Consider the following 22,260-nt stretch of genomic DNA (forward strand, 5'->3'; position numbering starts at 1 on the left):
GAGATCAGAATTCATTTGGCTATTTTCTAATTTCTGAATTTCAGGGGCACCTGGGTGGCTTAGTCAGTTAAGCATCTGACTCTTGATTTTCGCTCAGGTCATGATCTCACAGTTCATGAGATTGAGCCCCACATTGGGCTCTTGCTGACAGTGGGGAGCCTGCTTGAGATTCTCTCTCTCTCTCTCTCTCTCTCTCTCTCTCTCTCTCTCTGCCCCTACCCTGCTCATGCTTTCTCTCTCGAAATAAATAAACTTAAAAAAAATAAATTGTCATTGTGGTGATAAAATGGATATGATATTTGGCTTTAGAAATCTGTTAGGGACAAATCATTTCTAAATGCCTTTAAAAACAAAACCAAAAAAAAAAAAAAAACCCACTGGTGAGCATTCAACAACTCCACTTTCATTAAAACCATAAGGCTTTCTTTATAGTATGAATTTTTTTATGCAGCAAATGAATTTAATACTGATTCAAAGCTTTCTTCCCTTCCGTTTGACTGGTTTTTCTTCAGAATTAGCATCCTGCTATTCAATAAGACACACATATAAATGGCATATTTGTCTACATTCATTATATTGTTAAGGTCTTCCTCTCATAGAAGTTGTCTAACACTAATATTAATGATGGTTATTAAGTCATTGAAGTAATCAAGTTCATTTAACCCTTGTAATCAAATAAGGAAACACAGATTCAAGTTACTTTCCAAAAAATACAAAGATAAGAGGTGTTGAAACTAAGACATGCCAAATAAACTGCATGACACAGCTCAAAGCTTTCCAAGATTAATTACGTAACAGAAATTCACCTTTGGTATAATTTTGTGGAACTATAACAAAATTTAATAGGAATGGAAGGTTTCCCTATGTGAGTTAGATTTAAATTCTATGCAGAGTAGTATCAATGATGTGGAGAATGCTTTTAAGAATGATTCAAGAGAATCACAGCGTCATCTTTTTCATAGGGTTTTACCCTGATATTCCAAATGGAAAACCAATCAGTAAATGCTTTCCTATATTAATATAGATTGCATTATGAATTCTCTGCTATTTAGTGTGTTGTGTGCTCTGTCAAATGTTCTTCCAATATTACTTATACTTGTGAGTTCCTCAAAAGAAGGAATTAACTGACATCAATTAAGGAGTTATGAATAAAGACTTCCTATATTTTTATATTATAAGACCTCACAAGAGTGAAATAAGATGAGAGCTTGGAGAAAATGTCTCAAAATTTTTACATTCATAGGATTTCTCAAAAGTGTAAATATCCTGATGTTGAGCAAAGTCTGAGTCCTGACTAAAGGTGTTCCTATAGTCTTTCCATTGATAGAGATTCTCACCATTGTGAATTTTCTGTTCAGTAAAATATGGATGGGGACTAAAGATCTGGCTACTTTCTTTACATTCATATGATTCTGTATCAGTATGAATTTTCTTATGTCGTGTAAGCTGTGAACCCCAGATAAAAGATTTCCCACATTCTTTACATACATAAGGTTCCTCACCAGTATGTATTCTCTGATGTCGAGTAAGTTGTGAACCCCAGAGAAAGGCTTTTCCACATTCTTCACATTCATATGGTCTCTTTCCAGTGTGGATTTTCTGATGTCGATTAAGTTCTGAACCACGAAAAAAGGTCTTTCCACATTGCTTACATTCATAGTTTCTTTCACCAGTATGAATTTTTTGATGCCGATTAAACTCTGAGCCATGACGAAAGGTCTTTCTACATTCCTTACATTCATAGAGTTTCCTCTCATTATGAATTTTCTCATGTTGAGCAAGATAGGAGGCCCAAATAAATGTCTTCCCACATTGCTTACATTCATAAGGTTTCCTACCATTATGAATTCGTTGATGTCTAGCAAGGTGCGAACTCCAGATATAGGCTTTTCCACATTTCTCACATTCATAGGGTTTCCTACCAACATGAACATTCTGATGTTGAGCAAGATTTGAACCACGAATAAAGGCTTTTCCACATTCCTTACATTCATGAGATTTCTCACTAGTATGAGTTCTCTCATGTTGAGTTAGGTGTGAACCACGAGTAAACGCTTTTCCACACTGCTTACATTCATAAGGTTTTTCACCAGTGTGAATTCTCTGATGTTTAGTAAGATGTGATCGCTGACTAAAGGCCTTTCTACATTCATTACATTCATAAGGTTTTTCACCGGTATGAATTCTCTGATGTCGTGTAAGATCTGAGCCACAACTAAAGGCTTTCCCACATTGTTTACATTCGTAAGATTTCTCACCAGTATGAATACGCTTATGAACACTAAGTTGTGAATGAAATCTAAAGGACTTCCCACATTCCTTACATTTAAAAGGTTTTTCACCAGTATGAATCCTCCTGTGACCAGTAAGACTTGAACGCAAACTAAAAGCCTTCCCACATTCTTTACATTCATATGTTTTCTTGGCAGAGTGTACTGTCTGATATTGAGTAAGTTCTGAATCAGAAAGAAAGGTCTTCTCATATTCTTTATCTTCACAAAATCTCTCACCAGTGTGAATTAATTGATGTTGATCACAGTCCGAGCCAGAACAAAAGGCTTTCGCACACTCTTTAAATTCATTCAGTTTCTTTCCTGTATCAAGTCTGTGAGCTGTGTGATGGTTAAAAGTGGACATTTTTTCATTGGTGAGTATAACTTGCTTTAAACATTCTTCCTGATTTTCCTGTTGTGTTTCAAACTGACCTTTGCTTTCCCAATCAGCCCTAAAACATGAATATTCAAGGTTGTGTTTTTTACAGATTTCCAATTGAGATAATTCTCTCTCAAAAGTAACACTTTTTTGTGATAACTCCTTGGTTTGACATCTGAATGGCATGTCTGAAAGATAAGAAGGTAAATTCCTACTGTTTTACTGTTCAAAAAGAAATAAAACCTCCAATGTAGATATAAGAAGTAAATCTTAAAATACATAAAGCACACAAGAAGTGAATGGCTTAAGAAATTCTCAAATTCTGGGTGATATGAAAAAAAGGTGGAAAAAAATTGAAATTTAAGAGAACTAATAAAAGTTGAGGTGGGTGTTTTAAAAACGGGGCACCTGGGTGGTTCATTTGGTTGAGCGTCCAACTTTTGATTTCAGCTCAGGTCATGATCTCATGGTTGTGAGACTGAGTCCTGCATTGGGCTCCATGATGGGGGTGGAACCTGCTTAAGATTCTCTCCCCCTCTGTCCTTCCCCTACTCTCTCTCTCAAGGAAAAAAAACAAAAACAAAACCAAAACCTTTGTTTTGGTCAAATTCACCTGAGCAATTCAATTTAAGAAAATAATTATTCGGGTACCACCCAATCATGGAAAGCCAATGTAAAGATAAAACTGTTTCACTCAGTATGATAAATCAACCCTCAGCATATGTCAGGCATTAAAAAAATAATTCTGTAAAAAATACACTATAAAACAAACAAAAAAAGTTGAGTAGGGGGAATTTAGGATGGAATAAAGGATAATATTACAAAAACCAGGTACCAGGAAGCACAACTGGGATCATTTAGTCATGTGAGAACAACATAACACATCGCACTGTCTAATCCCTTCCATGTTTACTGAATATCCTGCTTCCATATTACTTTCTGTACAAATAGGATGAAACAAGAGCATATCTAAACTAACTCAAAGACAAATATGCAGAAATGTAATTACAGCTACTTAATTATGCTTCAATTTGCCTTTGCACACTTAAAGACTTCACCCTGCTCATTTCCTCCACTGTATATAACCAAGCCATCTTTTTGTCACATGACTTCAACCAAGGTGCTTTTGTTTTCTTTATTCTTGAGTTTATAGTATTGCTCAACCATTCTGCTTTATGCTTTCAGGCCCTTCCAACAGGTCTTCTCTTCCTTTCCCTTCTATCCAAGGCCACTGAAAATATTTCACAAAATATTTACAAATTTCAAATACTATGCAAGATACTACAATGAATATCTTACATAATTCCGAGCTTAAAAACAGTAATGTTGGGAAATAAGAGTATCAGTCTTATATGTGGGAAGTTGTCTGGTCTAGAGTTAACAGAAGAGCAGGAACTCAGTAACACAGGTATGTTACATTTAGGTTAAAGGACATAATTATGGGTAATAGTTCAAAAAGGAAAATACTTTGAGAAGTTTTGTCAAGGGCAAGGAGTCTGGCATGAGCTAAGAATAAGTAGGACCCCTGTGTGACTCATTTTTGATATGTGCTAGGATTTGATGAAATTGTCATGTGGTTATGCTACAAATTTTTCTTGGGAGGAGAGAGGTGAGAACTGAGCAAGTACTCTAGCAGTGACTGAAGAAGTTGAGAGGCAGTTCAGTTACATGTATAAGTAGTAGTGTATTGTAGTGGAAAAAGGACAGACCACAGTTTCAGGCTCAGTTCTGTTCACTAACACCATCTTTAGGTTATGAGAAAATTACTGAGCTTCACTGAGCTCTTATTTTTCCATATGATAAATAGGGACATTAATATATTTTTTAAAGAGATTTATTGAGAGGGTTGGGAAAACATACTATTTTTATAAAGTGCCTAACACAGAAAAAGCACCACACAAGTAGTACATGATGATGATGATGATGACGATGATGATGACAATGATGATGATGATTAACGATTAGAGAAGAAAAACGGAGGGGACTGGAAATGGTTTAGCAGTATCTCACACATAAACAACTACTAGAAAATGATTATTATTACTGTGCTAATTATTACAGGCAAGGCATTTAAGATAAATGAAATATCAAATGATTATAAATCAAAGACATTAAAATAAATTCCTCACATAATAGAATGTGATGAGAAAAGTTACTTTGAGATGCTGCCTAGGCATCTTACAGTATGACAACCCTGCCCACACCCAGAACCTCAGCATTTAGATAAAGATCTGAGCTTAGGATTCCCACCATGAGTTCCTGCGTGGTTTTTCCCAGTCACTTTAAAAATAGCCACATAGCATTAAGCCCACAAAAAGTTAGTGAAATGTTGGGAAATGTTGGGAAATTACCCCAACTACCTTCTAAGTAAGGTGCTTGCTACTCTGCTTTCTTATCTCCCACTTGCTCATGACCTGGGATGGAGGACTGTCCTTCCCACAGCTCACTGTGTGCCCCTGCCCCAATTTCTACAATTCATAAGTAATAAATCTTATGATTTAACTTCCCTTGTGTAAATGTATTAAACCTGTGCCTTCAATCACAATGACTCCAGCATTTTCACTTCTCCAAAGTAGAAGCTTGGATGCTGAGGGAGCTACCTGCCAACCCTGTGTGGGTGGCTTGTGCCTCCTCATTAAGCAGGTCACGATCTGCATATTCTTAATTTAATATACAAGCTATGGGACACCCCAAACACAGCACAAACATGAAAGTTAGAAATAATGATCCTACTACATTTTTACTCTGTATCACCCTCCGATTTTTCTCACTTCCATTTACATTCCAGGTCCTTAATTATGACTCTTTATACATCTCTTCTTGGTGAAACCTAACTTGCTGCTTATCCTGAGCCTGAACTAAACAAGTGAACATAGCTGGAAAAAATAAAATAGTGCCTACTAGAATCACTTCTAATTTATATTAAAAAGAAAAAAAAAGGGGCGCCTGGGTGGCGCAGTCGGTTAAGCGTCCGACTTCAGCCAGGTCACGATCTCGCGGTCTGTGAGTTCGAGCCCCGCGTCAGGCTCTGGGCTGATGGCTCAGAGCCTGGAGCCTGTTTCCGATTCTGTGTCTCCCTCTCTCTCTGCCCCTCCCCTGTTGAAGCTCTGTCTCTCTCTGTCCCCCCAAAAAATAAATAAACGTTGGAGAAAAAAAAAGAAAAAAAAAAAAACACCCATGAGTAGGTTCTCAGCCGTGTCAAGAATTTTTACATATTTCTGGTCAAATAGTATCTCTACATATAACCCAGTGGAAGACAATCAAGGACTCAGAAACAACGCAGAAACTTAAGATTATGACAGAAGGAATACGATTATTCCACAAGTGGTGTTTCACTATAACTGTGTGGGGAAAAAATTATAACTCTTCTTTATACTATATACAAACAAAAACTACCAGTAAATTAAAGACATCAATGGCAAAAAAACCTTTAAAACTTATACAAGAAAACAAACATCTCTAACCAAATCTCTATGTGTTGTCAAACTTACTGGTAAAATATTTTAGATGAACAAAATAAGAAAATATTATGACATTATATGATATACTGAAAAGGCTCAGCCAATTTTTACTATTCAGATTGTACTGGCACTAGCATTTGGCTTAGAGACTGATAGAATTTATGACATCTCAGGGCTAAGGTGGCAGAGATTAGTATCCAGGGTATGTCTGCATTCCTCATGCTGTTAAAACTGAAAGGCTAGAAATAAGAAACTTGAGTAAAACAGAGGCAGACCTACACAGGAACTATAGTTCAGTTTCAAACTATCTAAGGAGGGTGATGGATTAAGATATCAACCAAAATGTTAATGCCTTCAGGTACTTGAGAGAAGCAAATAGAAATCCTCTGTAAAGGAAGGTATCCTGGGCATTAGTTTTACCATTTTGAAAACACTGTCTGGCACCAAATTAAATAAATAACCAGACAATATGAATGTAAACAGACCACAGAAACAATACACCTAAAAGCACTCTAGATATTGGAGTTATGAGACAGGGTTTAAAAGTAACTATGCTCAAAAAGCTAAAAACAAAATTAATCATTTTAGCAGAGAACAAGAAACCAATACAAGTAAAAAAAAAAAAAAAAGAAAAAGAAACCAATACAAGTCAAAAGAAAAACTCTAAGAGAAAAAGGTTGGAAAAGTCCTAACAGAAGCATTATGACAGATTCAGTTAGAAGATTAAATGTAAATGTAAATGGAAGCTTAAAGGGAGAAGAGAGGAAGAATGGGAGAAGCAGCAATATTTGAAAAGATAATGGCTGAGAATTTTCAGAACAAATTCCATGAACAGGTGAATGAATGAATAAAGTATAACCATACATGGAACACTACAGAGAAATAACAAATAAGCTATTGATACATGCAACCACACAGATGAATTTCAAAATCATGCTAGCAAAGGACACAAGGCTAGCAAAAAGGAAAAAAGTATACATTGTATAACAATTTATGTAACACTCTAGAGCATATAAACTAATCTAGAGTTACAAAAAGCAAGTAGTGATCTCTCAAAGATGGGAGTAGAAGGGGAATGAATGGCAAAGGGGCACAAGGAAAATCTGGCAATAACTGAAATATATTTTTCTTGATTATGGTGATTATTTCATGTATATAACATAATGTCAGAACAGACCAAACTGCAGATTTCAAATATATGCAGTTTATTATTTTTCAGTTTTATCTTAAGTTGTAAAGCAAAAATTTTAGGACCAAAATAAAACTAAAGTCTTAAAGAAAATAAAGATAAATATTCTTCTGGCCACCCTAACTAGGCATTAGTATATTAGTGTTTCTTTTATGTGAATGCCTACTCACACCAAAAATACAAAATATTAAGCCAACAAATGGTAAGGATAGATCAAGCACACAGCAGACATTTATCAAATAAATACAACCAGTAATTCAGTAAACAAGAAATATCCATCCTCCCTAGAAATCAATAGCCTTTAAACTATTAAATTATTAGAAGTCTCTACTTAAAAATCACTCACTTGGGGGCACCAGAGTGGCTCAGTCAGTTGAGCATCCATCTGTGGCTTAGGTCATGATCTCACAGTTAGTGAGTTTGAGTCCCACATCGGGCTCTGTGCCAACAGCTGAGAGCCTGAAGCCTGCTTCAGATTCTGTGTCTCCCTCTCTCTCTGCCCCTCCCCCTGCTTGCACTCTGCCTGTCTCAAAAATAAATAAACATTAAAAAAAATAAAAAATAGCTCATTTGTAGGGAGACTACGTTGAAACTGATACCATCCCTGACCTTCATGTGAACCAATGCCCTCTGATCCTTCTGAAAACATAAGTATTAATTTCCACAATATACAAATACATCCAAGTCATAGCTACCTCCCAGATACCCATGTGTTTACCATGAATCTGCTATTTGTTTCCAAATCTGTTTATACCAACTGTTTTTGACATTTTAACTTGTATATGTTAGTATCATTATATAAAGAAACATGAAAGAAAGATTGTTTTTTATGAAAACTAAGTGAATACTCTAAAAAAAACTCATTTAAGAAGGCTACAAATTTTATTTTAGTAGTTTGGAGTCAATTATAAAGACTGGGGGGAAAAGATTCCATAGTCAGATTAACTAAATTCTTATTCAAAACAGAAATCAAAAAATTAGGAGAATGAATTACTAGTGTGGTTAATATAAGAATAGGCAGAACTCCAATTAGGGAGAGCATGCCCTGGCCCTATAATGAAACACGGGTAAAATGGTTATGGGTTGTAAATAAATATAGTTTAAGGTATTCACATAATTTTCTATGATTTAAAGTAACTTTTTTAATGACAAATCAATTAACTATCTTAAATTAATTGGGCACATTGTATTCTAACTTTAAATCTTTTGGCCAAGGAATTTCATATCTGAGACACAACCATCATCCAATGTGGAAAAAAACCCATGAATAATTGATGTGTACTAAGAATTATAACTTTAGTAACAAGAAATACAGAATAACCTTAATATATAATAGTACATTTATAGGGGCGCCTGGGTGGCGCAGTCGGTTAAGCGTCCGACTTCAGCCAGGTCACGATCTCGCGGTCCGGGAGTTCGAGCCCCGCGTCGGGCTCTGGGCTAATGGCTCGGAGCCTGGAGCCTGTTTCCAATTCTGTGTCTCCCTCTCTCTCTGCCCCTCCCCCGTTCATGCTCTGTCTCTCTCTGTCCCAAAAATAAATAAACGTTGAAAAAAAAAAATTAAAAAAAAAAAAAATAATAGTACATTTATAGTATGTGAAAATTTTACATTTATAGTATGGAAAATTTTATAATTTAACCAAAATTTTAAAAGCATATAACAGTGTTTAGGAAATAAAAATATAAAATAAAATTGCATAGATCTTAGGGACCAGAATATGTTACAAAAGCTTTTATTGTGAAATATGGTTGACCCTTGAACAATGCAGGTTTAAACTGCATGGATCCACTTATATGTAGATTTTTTTCCAGTACTGTAAATTAACTTTTCTTGCATATGATTTTCTTTTTTTTTTTTTTTTAACTTTTTTTTTTTCAACGTTTTTTATTTATTTTTGGGACAGAGAGAGACAGAGCATGAACAGGGGAGGGGCAGAGAGAGAGGGAGACACAGAATCGGAAACAGGATCCAGGCTCTGAGCCATCAGCCCAGAGCCTGACGCGGGGCTCGAACTCACGGACCGCGAAATCGTGACCTGGCTGAAGTCGGACGCTTAACCGACTGCGCCACCCAGGCGCCCCGCATATGATTTTCTTAATAACATATTCTTTTCTCTAGCTTACTTTAAGGAAGCATTATGTAACACATGTAACATATAAAGTATGTGTTAATTTATGCTATTGGTAAGACTTCCAGTCAACAGTAAGCTGCTAGTAGTTAAGTTTTTGGAAAGTCAAAATTTATACATGAATTTTTGACAGTGCAAGGGTCGGTGCCCCGAAACACCCTGAGTTGTTTAAGGGTCAACTGTAATTATAAGTTCACAAGAAGTTGCAAGAGTACCCTTTACCCAGTTTTGTCCAATGAATACATCTTACATAAAGCACAATATCAAAACCATGAAACTGATATTGGCACAACGCATATGTATAGTTATATCATTTCATCACATATGTGGATTCCTGTAAACACCACCACAATCAAGACACAGACCAAGACCATTACTACACCGATTTTACCTCTTGTGCTCCCTCTTTATAGCCATAATCACCACCATCACTCTCCCATGCTCATCCCTAACCACTAGCAACCACTAATATGTTTTCAATGGTTATAATTTAGTGATTTCCAGAACGTTCTATAAATGGATTCATTTGGCAGGTGACCTTTGGAGTTGGCATTTTTCATTCAGCACAATGTCCTTGAAATTCATTCAAGTTGTTACAGTATCAATAGTTCAGAAAAAGAACAATTTTAAAACACAAAATATAGTTTCTGGAATTTACAAACATGAGTCCAGAAAGGAAATAAAATTTATTTTCTTTCCTCGGTATTTCAAATAAAAAAGAAGCTCCAAGAGTATGTTATTTCAATCTGAGTCTTGCTCATAATAGAAAATTCATTAATTAACCTCAACTTGCCAAATATACCCCTTGTTTCCTCTTGACTGCTAGGACTTTTATGACATTGCATTCTCTTTGTTGTCCTCCATTAGCCTTAACCTCTCTTCTGCCACTTCCTATTCACTATAGCCAGAAGCCATTTTCCCCTACATTCCTGATTTTCAACTAAGCAGCCTATTACATCTTCTCTTAATTTAGAGCCTATTTTGCTTAAATTTATGGACATATTCCAGTAAAAAAAAAAATACAAATTTCTTAATAGATTATATACTCTTTGTTAACCTTTCTTATCCTAAAATGAAACTGGAAAATTAATAGATGTTAGTTAGAAGAACGAATTAATGAGTGCAAGAAATACAGAACCAAGGAGAATTTAGGCAGAGTAAGAAAAATACAAGATTGAGTAGGGAAAATTTTTAAAAAAAATTTTTTTTTTTTTTTAGAAATTTACAAATATCTAAATGAAGACATTTACAAATATCTAAATGAAAAAAAAAAGAAAGAAATTCAATTAAAGCATTAATAAGTTGACTACTGGAGAAAAAGAATGAAACCTTTTTATAATATGAGGAAAAGAAAATGAAGAGGACTGAATTGGGAGTGGAATTTGGAGGTGAAGAGAAGGGTCATTTGGAAATTCATGCTGAAAAGGTTACTTTTGGCTCTAAGTCTCAGGCTTTTGTCCATGGGTTTTTATTCCCTGAGGAAGAAACCTGAGACCAATATTTCAGAGATGGTGCTGCCTCAATAAACATCTAGGCTCTTAGCTGCAATGATGGTGTTCCTGTGCTGGCTCAACCATCACTCACCTGGGCAATGTCCTCTTGTCTCATTCTGTAAAAATATCCAGGGCTCTTTTCCCTTCTCCAGTAAAGAGAACACATCTGGCTGATAAATGCAAAGTCCTGATTAGAGATAAGAAACAAGACATGACCAAATGGTAGAGGTTTCAAAGTTTGCATCTAGTCCCTTAGTTATGAAGGAAGAAAAACACTTATAGGAAGAGCAAGAAAAAAGCATAAAGTATTTCCAAAGGATGGAGAGGGTGGATGTTCCCACTGAGGATCACTAGAACCAAATTTACAAAGTGTAAGCCATTTTTCCAAAAAGAAGTCAGACATTCCCCTAGACACTTGAAAGACAATTTAAAAATTCACAATGTAGAAAGCAGAAAGTTCTGGGGTCAGTTTGTGAATCTTACCCAGTGAGATCATGTTGCTGTAGTTCTCCAACATCACATCTCTGTACAAATGTCTCTGTTCCAAGTCCAGGCACTCCCACTCCTCTTGAGAGAAGTCTACAGCTATATCCCTGAACATCATCAACTGCTGAAACAACAAACCCAAGCACCAATGGTGAAATTAAAAGAAATCTTTTAGGTAGAAGGGACACAAATGAAAAAGGGCACTGTAGGAAGTGGGACACTCACTGAGCAAAAAACTGAAGTTGGCTGCCTGTAGTATGGGGGACGGGGGGAAAAGACATGGAAGCTGAATGCCTATATGTTCTTAAAATCTCCTGTTGTTCAGTCACAACATCCTTATGACCTTTCCGTGACAAATAGCAGACAACAGGATGGCAGCCCAGAATCATGAGTTCTTTGTTGATACCACAGGGATGCCACACCAGGCTTAAATGACTAACTCCAGATTTATTATGTGCCAAGTTTCCCTTCCTCCTTAGGCTATTTTTAGTTGAATTTTCTATTAGCTGAAATTGAAAGGATTCTTGGAAGAAATACACTCCCTAACTGAGTATCATTTTCTGTGGAGAATACCATTTTCTGTGGGAATGTATAAAATCTCTGGGCTCTAGGCTAAGTAGTGACAATCAGCACATGTCTTATTAATATTAATCTCTCATTGATTTCCTGGCAAGATCCCTGATCTCTCTGAACTTATTAACCTTCCATCATACCCTCTATTTAAAAGCCATGATAAAGTGCCACATACTAAAATGAATACCAACCATTACCAACTCTCACCTTTAATAATCGATATATCCCATTCTACAGAGTAAATAAAAGCTTTCATGTAGTGTATCCTGTTTAGCCACTCAGTTCCACTTTGTCAAGCCACGGATTTGAAAAGAAAGTCTCTACTATTTCCTTTAAGGCAAAATATTTCTCCTCCTTCAGTGCTCTGTCAAAGTATTAGGATGCAGGAGGTGCCGAATGCCATGTTGGACAGAAGAGGGACACCTAGGGAAGGCAGTGGACTGTTTCCCAGCTATCACTTACCACACTGAATAGTGACTTAAGCAAGCAGTTTAAGGATAAGAAATAAAAATGCTCATATGATGTGATATAGATGGTTATAATTTTTGGAAAGAGGCAATTCCAACTCACATGGGCCATGACTTAAAATTCTAAGACTCAATCAGTCTTCTAGATTCCTCTCCTGGTGAAGCACAGTCTTGAGAAAGCAGAGCTAGAGGGAAGGAATCGTGAGAGGTCAGGTTTTCCTCAGAGCTTTCAAATGGACTCAGAATTCCATTTTCTTCCCTGAAGAAAGGTCAGAGGGAGTCTGCAGAAATCCTGGCCCAAACCAAAATCCAAGTCCTCATTCTCCCTCCTCCTCTCTCTCAGTCCTAAGTAACCACTAATCTACTTTTTGTCTCTGTAGATTTCTCTATTCTGGACTTTCATATGAATGGAATCTTATAATATGTGAACTTACTATGACTAATGTCTTTCATTTAGCATAATGCTTTCAAGGTTCATCCAAGTTGTAGCATGTATCAGTATTTCATTCCTTCCTGTGGCTGAATAATATTCCATTGTATGACCTAGATCACATTTTGTTTACCCATTCATCTGTTAATGGACATTTGGGCTGTTTCCACCTTTTGACTATTATAAATATGCTGCTCTGAACTTTCATGTACAAGTTTTTGTTTGAATGCCTGTTTTATGGTTTTCAGACTATGAGATTTACACTTCACCAATTAAATTTATTCCTAAACATTTTATGCTTTTTGATGCTATTGTGAATGGAACTATTTTCTTAATTTCATTTTTGGATTCTTCATTGCGAGTTTATAAATACACACTTGATTTTTATCTATTGATCTTGTATCCAAAACCTTTTTTTTACCCCAGGGGCAGGGGAGGGGCAGAGGAAGACGGAAAGAGTGAATTATTTTTTTTTTAATTTTTAACGTTTATTTATTATTGAGAGACAGAGAGAGACAGAGCATGAGTGGGGGAGGGGCAGAGAGAGAGGGAGACATAGAATCTGAAGCAGGCTCCAGGCTCTGAGCTGTCAGCACAGAGCCCCACGTGGGGCTTGAACTCACAAACCGCGAGATCATGACCCAGCTGAAGGGGGATGCTTAACCGACTGAGCCACCCAGGCGCCCCTAAGGGAAAGAGAGAATCTTTAACAGGCTTAGCAACCAGCACAGAGCCTGACCCTCAATCTTGAAACTGTGATATCATGACCTGAGCCGAAATCAGGAGTCGAATGCTTAACCAGCTGAGCCACCCAGGCGTCCTTTGTATCCTAAAACTTTTCTAAGCTCCTTTATTAGTTCTCATGGTTTTTCTGTATATGGATTCCTTAAGATTTTCTATATTTAAAAAATCATGTCATGTGTAAATATAGAGTTTTATTTCTTTCCCAATATAGATGCTTTTTATTTCTTTTTTCTTGTCTAACTGCCCTGTAAAATCTCTACAATATTGAATAGAAGTGGCAAAAGCAGCCATTCTTTTTCTTATTCCCGATCTTAGGGGGAAAACATTCAGATACTCACTACTAAGTATGGAATTTTTGTAGGTGCCCTATATCAAGTCAAGGAAATTCCCTTTAATTCCTAGTTTATAGAGTATTTTTATAATGAAAAGGTACTAGCTTTTGTCCAATGTTTTTTCTGTATCTATTAAAATGACCCTGTAATTTTTGGGTTTTATTCTATTTATTTAATGTATCACATTAATTGATTTTTGGATGTTCAGACAATGCTGGGATATATTCCACTTGGTCATATTGTATGAGTGCATTTATATGTTGCTGGATTTGGTTTGCAAGTATTTTGTTGAGGATTTTTAAACTCATTCTTATGAGATATGCTTTGCCTAGTTTTGGTATCTGGGTAATACTGGCCTCATCAAATAAGTTGGGGGATTGGCTGTATTCTTTAATTGCAGCAGAGAAGGCACTGGGGAACTCAGAACTGATAGTAGGAGTCCTCCTGAACCAGGTTACATTCTGAACAACAAAGAAAACCTGGTTGTTCAGAGGAACCATATTTTAAAGAAATTGTCTTCTACTGCAGTAACAGAGGAGGGAACTCTCGAACAGAAGAACCTAAAACCTACCTTTTCAGGGGAAAGTACCAGTGACAGCTATTCTGAGGTAATCTATCACATTCCAACAAACAAACACACACAAAAAATTAGAAGTACTGTGTCCAAAGATATTGTTAGATATAAGTTTGAAATGAATGCCAGAATTCCCATTAGCATAAAGAAAACTGCCTAAAAAAAATCAGAGAATATTAGAAGTATTACCTAACATTCCACTATGAGTAAAAAAATATTTGATGATACAATCACAGCTCTGAGGCAAGACTACATGCACAAATGTTACAATGATCTCAGGAATGGGGAAGAAATGATGAATAGACTATATACAAGAGTTAGTAGAATTCAAGTATGAAAGAGAACACAGGCAAAACCACTTTAGGAACAAAGAATAAACTACAAGAAGCACAAGGTATGACAAATATAGAAAGTGTAGCATGGACAAAGAATACAGAAATTAGTGAATGGAACAAAATGAAACAAAGAAAGAGATAACAATTATTGGAAGAAAACAATGAAAGTCAGAGACAATCCAACCTGTAACTAAGCAGATCCCTACAGATGAAATCCAAATCAAGGAAGAGAACAAATATTAAAAACTACATTTTTAACATTAAAAAATAATTTCCTGAAATAAAGCATGAATATACATAATGAAAAGACACCCCATATGCAGAGAGAAAGGACTCAAAATGTTCATTTTGAGTCTTAATAAAATTTCTTAATAAACATTTCTTAATGAAATTATTAGGCTAAAACCCATGGGAAATCAAGATAAAAATATCAAGTTACCCATGAGAAAAAGGAAATTCAGTTGTCATTAGATTTCTCCACTAAATTCAGTTCCCCATATAGTGAGGTTAGTCTCTCCAGTATACTTGTGGGAAAATAAATGATAGAATCAAAGAATTAAAAACATTTTTTTTAATGTATATTTATTTTTGAGAGAGGCAGAGTGCAAGTTGGGAGTGGCAGAGAGAGGGGGGGGGAGAGAGGGAGAGAGGGAGAGAGGGAGACAGAGAGAGAGAGAGAGAGAGAGAGAGAGAGAAAGAGAGAATCCGGAGCAGGCTCCAGGCACCCAGCTCTCAGCACAGAGCCCCACAGGGGGCCAGAACCCACAAGTTGCGTGATCATGGAGCTGCGAGATCATGACCCAAGGCAAAAAAACGGACGTTTAACCAACTGAGCCACCCAGGTGCCTCCAGAGTCACCCAGGGGCCCCCAGAGTCAAAGATTTTATATGCAGCCAACCTGTCCTTCAAGTATAAAGGATATAAAAAGTTTTATGCTGCATGAACTTAAGGAATATTGTTCCCAGGAGTGCTTTCTAAATTACTGGAGGACATATTCGGCGTTACTGCCGAACACATTTAAAAGCAAATCTAGGGGCGCCTGGGTGGCGCAGTCGGTTAAGCGTCCGACTTCAGCCAGGTCACGATCTCGCGGTGCGTGAGTTCGAGCCCCGCGTCAGGCTCTGGGCTGATGGCTCGGAGCCTGGAACCTGTTTCCAATTCTGTGTCTCCCTCTCTCTCTGCCCCTCCCCCGTTCATGCTCTGTCTCTCTCTGTCCCAAAAATAAATAAAAACGTTGAAAAAAAAAATTTTTTTTTAAATAAAAAAAAAAATAAAAGCAAATCTAAATTAAAAAAATAAGATGGAGATTATGGTACCAGTATGCTGAATGGCCCCCAAAGGTATCTACTACTTGGTATTAACACTGTGTAGTTGCCTCCTGCATTGAATAGAGCAGATTTATGTACCAAGAAGATATTGTGGGAACGATGGAGGAGGATAGGTCAAAAAGGACATTATGGCTTCAACCGTAGGTACTCTTGCTGTCTTTCTGCTCTGGGGAAAGCTGTATGACTTGTCACAAGGACACTACAGCAGCCTTACAGAGGTCCACATGGAGAGGAACTGAGGTCTTTTGCCAATAGCCAAGTGAGGGAATCATCTTAATCATCTTAGAACGTGATCCTCCAGCCCCAGTCATGCTTTCAGGTGACTGTGGCCTGGCCAAGAGTTGGCTGCAACTTTGTGAGACACTAAGCCAGAGACTCCACGCTAAGCCACTCCGAAATTCCTGATCTGAAAAAATGGTGTTAAGATAATACAGTTTTATTGATTTTTAGGGTAGTATGTTTTACAGCAATAACTAATATAGAGATAAAGCTTACAAAATGGAAAAGAGACAAGTTCACTGATTACCTCATTTATAATAACTGAGAGAGAAAGGATATCATTTAAAGCAGCCAAGTCATTAGTAGAAATACATAAATATTTACGAACAAAAACATGAAGTCAGAGAGAGTAAAATGTCAACTACATTTCAACTTACAAGTAAAAATTAGGAAATTAAAAGTTAGATTTAAAATGACAGTTTTTGGGGCACCTGGGTGGCTCAGTCGGTTGAGTGTCTGACTTCAGCTCAGGCCATGATCTTATTGCTCATGGGTTCAAACCCCGCGTCGGACTCTGTGCTGACAGCTCAGAGCCTAGAGCCTGCCTTGGATTCTGTCTCCCTCTCTCTCTGCCTCTCACCCACTCATGCTCTCTCTCCTTCAAAAATAAATAAACATTAAAAAAAATTTTTTTTAAATAACAGCTTTTACAATAGCAACAACATTTTCAAATACTTATAAATTTAACAAAATAAGTACAAGGCCTCTGCATCAATTACTACAAACAATAGAGTGAAATTGCAGAACATCTAAATGAGTGGAGGAATTTATCACATTTATGAGATGAAAGGCTGATTATTTTCAAGATGTCAGTTTATCTGCAATATAATGGTATAAAAAGGTTAAAAGTAAAAGGATGGCAAAAGATATACCATGGAAATCATAATCAAAAGGATGCTAGAGTGGTTACATTAATATGAGACAAGGTAGATTTCAGAGCAGAGATTATCAGGGAGGAAAGATAGACTTTTCAACAAATGATGCCAAGTCAATTGAATATCTATAAGGGGGAAATGAATTGATCTTTACCTTACAACATACACAAAAATCAATTCTAGAAGGTTTGTACACCTAAATGTGAAAGATATTAATATAGAAGATACAAATATCTTCATGCCTCTGGGATAGGCAAAGATTTCTTTTTTTTTTTTTTTTTTTAATGTGTATTTTATTTTTGAGAGAGAGAGAGAGAGAGAGAGTGCCCATGAGCAGGGGAGGGCAGAGACAGAAAGAGACACAGAATCTGAAGCAGGTTCCAGGCTCTGAGCTGTCAGCACAGAGCATGACGCAGAGCTCAAACTCACAAACTGTGAGATCCTGACCTGAGCCGAAGTCAGACACTTAACCGACTGAGCCACCCAGGTGCCCCAGGAAAGATTTCTTAAATGGGGTACAGAGAGTACAAACCACAAAGGGAAAGATAATAAATAAAACTACAATTTACTTCTTGATTTGTATTTATTTATTTTTTAAATAAAACTACATTTTAAAAAGCAATTTCTGTTAATCAGAAAAGAACTAGTGAAAATCAAACCATGGATTAGAGGATATTTGCAATACAATGGCTGACAAAGGATTCACATCCAAGCTAAATAAAGAACTTGCACGAATCGACAATAAAAGGACAGATAAGCTCCCCCAAATTTGAACAGCTCCCCAAAAGGAAAGGCAAAGGACATGAACAAGCATTCCCCAAGATATCCAAATGGTCCATGGACATTAAAACAAAAGCATTCAACTTCATTAGTCTAAGAAAACCACACTGCAATGCCAGTATATAGCCACCATACTGACAAAAATTTTATAGTCTGACAATACTATGTGTTAATGAGAAAGGGGAGCAGTTGGAACTTGCACACGCTGTTGATGAGTTCAGTTATTTTGGAAAACTGAGATTATCTGCTTAAATAGATTCGCTTACACTATGACCCAGCAATTTTTCTCCTAGAAATAGACTCAAAAGAATGGATACATATGAACCCCAAATGACAAGTGTAAGAATGCTCCTAGCATCATTATTCATGAAACAAAACATATGTGCATCAATACTATGACAATTATTGAACAGACAAATACAGTTGGTGTATTCATGCACTGGAACATGCACCTAGAAAGGTGAACACACAATATGGATGAATCTCACAGACAAAATGTTGAACAAAGGAAGCCAACAAAAAAGGTTACATACTGTATGATTCTACATATGTGTAAGTTAAAAAACAGACAATATATGGTGGTTACTTTGCGGAGCTCCTGACTGAACAGAAGCACAAGCGAGATTTCTGGGGTGCAGGTAATGTTTTACTTCTTCATCTGAGCTTTTATTTTATGGGTGTTCCCTTTGTGGTAATTCACTTAAGCTGTACAGTTTTGATTATATTATCATGTATACACTTGACTATATATGATAAACTCGAATAAAAAGTTCATTTTACAGGGGCACCTGGGTGGCTCAGTCAGTTAAGCATCCAGCTTCGGCTCAGGTCATGATCTCGCAGTTTGTGAGTTTGAGTCCTGCATTGGGCTCTGTGCTGACAGCTCAGAGCCTGGAGCCTGCTTCAGATTCTCCCTCTCTCTCTGTCCTCCCATGCTCATGTGCACTCTCAAAAATAAATAAACATTAAAAAAATTTTTTTTAAGTTCATTGTACAAATTATGGAGAAATATAGAAAAGGCAAATGCAAATAAAAAGTAATAAGCAGGGGGGCGCCTGGGGGGCGCAGTCGGCTGAGCGTCCGACTTCAGCCAGGTCATGATCTCGCGGTGCGTGAGTTCGAGCCCCGCGTCAGGCTCTGGGCTGATGGCTCAGAGCCTGGAGCCTGTTTCCGATTCTGTGTCTCCCTCTCTCTCTGCCCCTCCCCCATTCATGCTCTGTCTCTCTCTGTCCCAAAAATAAATAAACGTTGAAAAAAAAAATTTAAAAAGTAATAAGCAGGGGCCATGATCTTGGGCATTCTAAAATACAAAAGCCTAAAATTCATGATAAAAATAAATATGAATATCTCATATATCAACTCACAGAAGCAACTTAAACCAGAAGTTACAGGTTATATAAGATAAAATTTCATTCATAGAGTATTTTAATACATTTTAATCAATCAAAGACAAATAAAGTGGAAAACAAGTAAGTAACTACAGACTGGCCATATATTAGATCACAAAGAAAAGTTCATTAAATTCCAAAGTTAAAAAATAGCACAATCCAAGGGTGCCTGGGTGGCTCAGTTGGTTAAGCATCTAGTTCTTGATTTCAGTTCAGGTCATGATCTCACAATGGTGAGATTCAGTCCACATCGGGCTTCAAGCTGAGTGTGGGGCCTGCTTAGGATTCTCTCCCTCTTTTTCTGCCCCTCTCCTGCTCACTTGCTCTCTCCTTCAAAATAAATATTTTTTAAAAACTTAAAAGAAATCACAATGCAGCAAAACTGGAAATTACATGTGAAGAGAGGGCCTATGTGCTTTACCTGAATTCCTCAACTTTATCAATAGGGACTGAGTTCCCTTCATGTCATAGGGCTCAAGACTCCTCCACAGTACTAAAGGCTAAGACACTATACCATTATATGAGTTTTCTGAGTAACAAATTATCATAAACATAGTGGCTTAAAACAATACAAATTTATTATCTTACAGTTAGTTAGGCAGTTAGGTACAAGACAGACATGGTTCTCACCGGGCTAAAATTAAGGTGTCAGCAGGGCTGTGTTCCTTTCTGGAGGCTCTAAGGGAGAATTATTTATTTCCTTATGTTTTCCAGATTCTAGAGGCCACTGGCATTGGCTCCCTGCCTTTAGTCAGCAATTTCGCATATCTCTGACCATTCTTCTTTTATCATATCTCCCTCTGATCCGAAAGGTTTACTGACTTTAAGAATCCATTTGATTAGATTGGGCCTAATTGGATAATTTAGGATAACTCCCTCATTTCAAGGTTCTTAACTTAATTTCGTTGCCTTGTAAAGCAAAGTATTCACAGGTTCCAGGGATTATACCCTATGCAGGGGCATTACTCTGCCTACCCCAACCATCTTTAAAGCTTCTATCCTTGGCTCCCCTCTTTCTGAGGGATACTCAAAAATCCACCTCTTCCTACCCCATCACTTCCTGTCCAACAGTCTTGAATCCAAGCAGAATATCAGCACCAATATCCCGTGTCCATGTTGTCCCTGTGTCCATCATAAGAAGCCCTAGATTCCCTGATAATCTCTCTTTTCAGACAGTGCACTCCCACTGGCTGAATGTCCCCTCTTCCCATCCCTCTCTAACTCTTGACACTTTCTAGTAGCTCTCTGGAATTCATAATTCATTAATAACAAACTCCTCTTTTATCTCCAACCACTTTGAATATTCCCTTCACCTTTGGGTCTAAGGGAAACCTGGCTCTCCCCAGAGGACTCTGAAGGCTTTCAACATCCCCTTCCCCCACCCCCCCAGACTCTTGCCACTGGGTATGGAAGCAGGGCAGGTATCCTCCTTGCTTTTATTACTTTCAGACCTTTCTCCCTCCTCTAGAAAATCTCCAAGTTGGAATTTCACGCCTTGCGATTACATGTAACTCACCACATCTCAGGATATTTCCCCTTGTTTTTTGAAAACGTGAGCTCATGGCTCATTCTCTGCAACACTACAGTACCCTGCTTTATTCTTGGGCTTGGCTCACTCATTCTTACTTGCCCTTAAAACTTTTTCCCTCCCTCGTGGCTCATTACCACCAGCATACTGAGGCGTTATTTCCCGGTCTCTGCCCCCATCAGCTGCTGCTCCATTTCTCTGCTCATATTTACAGAGAAACTCTTGGAATGTGTTCTCTACACTGTCTCCTATTACTTTCCCCTCGTTCTACACTACCCTACCCAATCCACCTAACGGCCACCACAGAAACTGCTCTCCACACATTTACGAATGACTGTTACTAAACACAATAGTCTGTTTCTGGCTCCACCGCTGCTGTTACTACACTTACACACATGGTCACGCACAGAGTGATGTAGTCACAATCATATACATGCACAGTCACACCTAAATACGTGTGTAAATACGTATTTAGTAAATACGTCATTACTATCCGGTACAGCTCCCGTCACCATCGTGCCCATGCAAACGCAAACACACACACACACACACACACCCCACCCCTACCGCTCCTGAGCGATTACCCATATCCCGATCTCGTACCAATTTCACACAGGCACCCACAGATCCCATCGAGATCGCTGGCGCGGAAGCAGACACACACAAATACAGCTCCCTACCGTCTGCCTTCCCAAACCCTCTTGCTAGCAAGGCCTGAGACTCCGAAAACATTTAAGCCCTCACTGCACTCCTCAGGGTCATTCCGCTTCCGGATCTTAGACTTACCTGACCCTGCGGTCCCTTCAAAAATGTTCCGCAGGGACTCGGGCGCAAGCCTTCCTATGGTCCTGAAAGGGCCAGTGTGCGGACAGGAAGCTGCTTCGGCTATGATGGACATTGGAAAATGCAGTCAGAGCATGGACAGCCTTTCAGAGATCTCACGATCTCAATTCACAGGCCTTGGCCCCGGGCCCACATCCTTTCCCTGGGCAAAAATCATCGCCTTCACAGTTGTTCACATCCGTGGCCAGGAGCTATTAGTTCCAGGCCGCGTTTAAAATGCAAGACTCAACCCAGGCCTCCACGCTGCTTCCCCACAAATGGATGCTCCAGTCTGGAAACCTGGACAATAAACCAACGCGGCCTCTCACCGGAAGTAGCTTTGGACGCGATGGCCCCTGGGAAACGTAGTTCAGCGCTCAGAGGAAGGATGTAAT

The 22,260-nt window shown here is 37.9% G+C and overlaps 1 protein-coding gene across 3 annotated transcripts; it reads right to left on the reverse strand.

Moving 5' to 3' along the window:
- Positions 1-135: 135 nt before the first annotated feature.
- ZNF790 (zinc finger protein 790) lies at positions 136-22,260 on the reverse strand. Of its 3 annotated transcripts, none has more exons than XM_047836798.1 (5): positions 21,830-22,258; positions 12,554-12,635; positions 11,408-11,531; positions 11,016-11,111; positions 136-2,840 (listed from the first exon to the last, which is right to left on the reverse strand). In XM_047836798.1, the coding sequence occupies exons 2-5, from the start codon at positions 12,560-12,562 to the stop codon at positions 1,183-1,185; spliced, it is 1,887 nt and encodes a 628-aa protein (XP_047692754.1). In that variant the 5' UTR covers positions 12,563-12,635; positions 21,830-22,258; the 3' UTR covers positions 136-1,182. The 3 variants fall into 3 exon arrangements, with proteins under 3 accessions (XP_047692754.1, XP_047692753.1, XP_047692755.1); XM_047836797.1 differs by having other exon boundaries at positions 11,408-11,534; positions 21,830-22,257; XM_047836799.1 differs by lacking the exon at positions 12,554-12,635 and having other exon boundaries at positions 11,408-11,534; positions 21,830-22,260.

Source organism: Prionailurus viverrinus, chromosome E2 (assembly GCF_022837055.1).
Source record: "Prionailurus viverrinus isolate Anna chromosome E2, UM_Priviv_1.0, whole genome shotgun sequence".
Classification (NCBI taxonomy): Eukaryota; Metazoa; Chordata; class Mammalia; order Carnivora; family Felidae; genus Prionailurus; species Prionailurus viverrinus.

Excerpts from the sequence above, each read along its gene's own strand:
- ZNF790 (XM_047836797.1), bottom strand. Across the intron at positions 11,112-11,407 it reads CAGCAACATGATCTCACTGG|GACTTTGCATTTATCAGCCA; the intron begins GTAAGATTCACA and ends ATCTCTAATCAG. Across the intron at positions 2,841-11,015 it reads GACAAGAGGACATTGCCCAG|ACATGCCATTCAGATGTCAA; the intron begins GTGAGTGATGGT and ends CTTATCTTTCAG.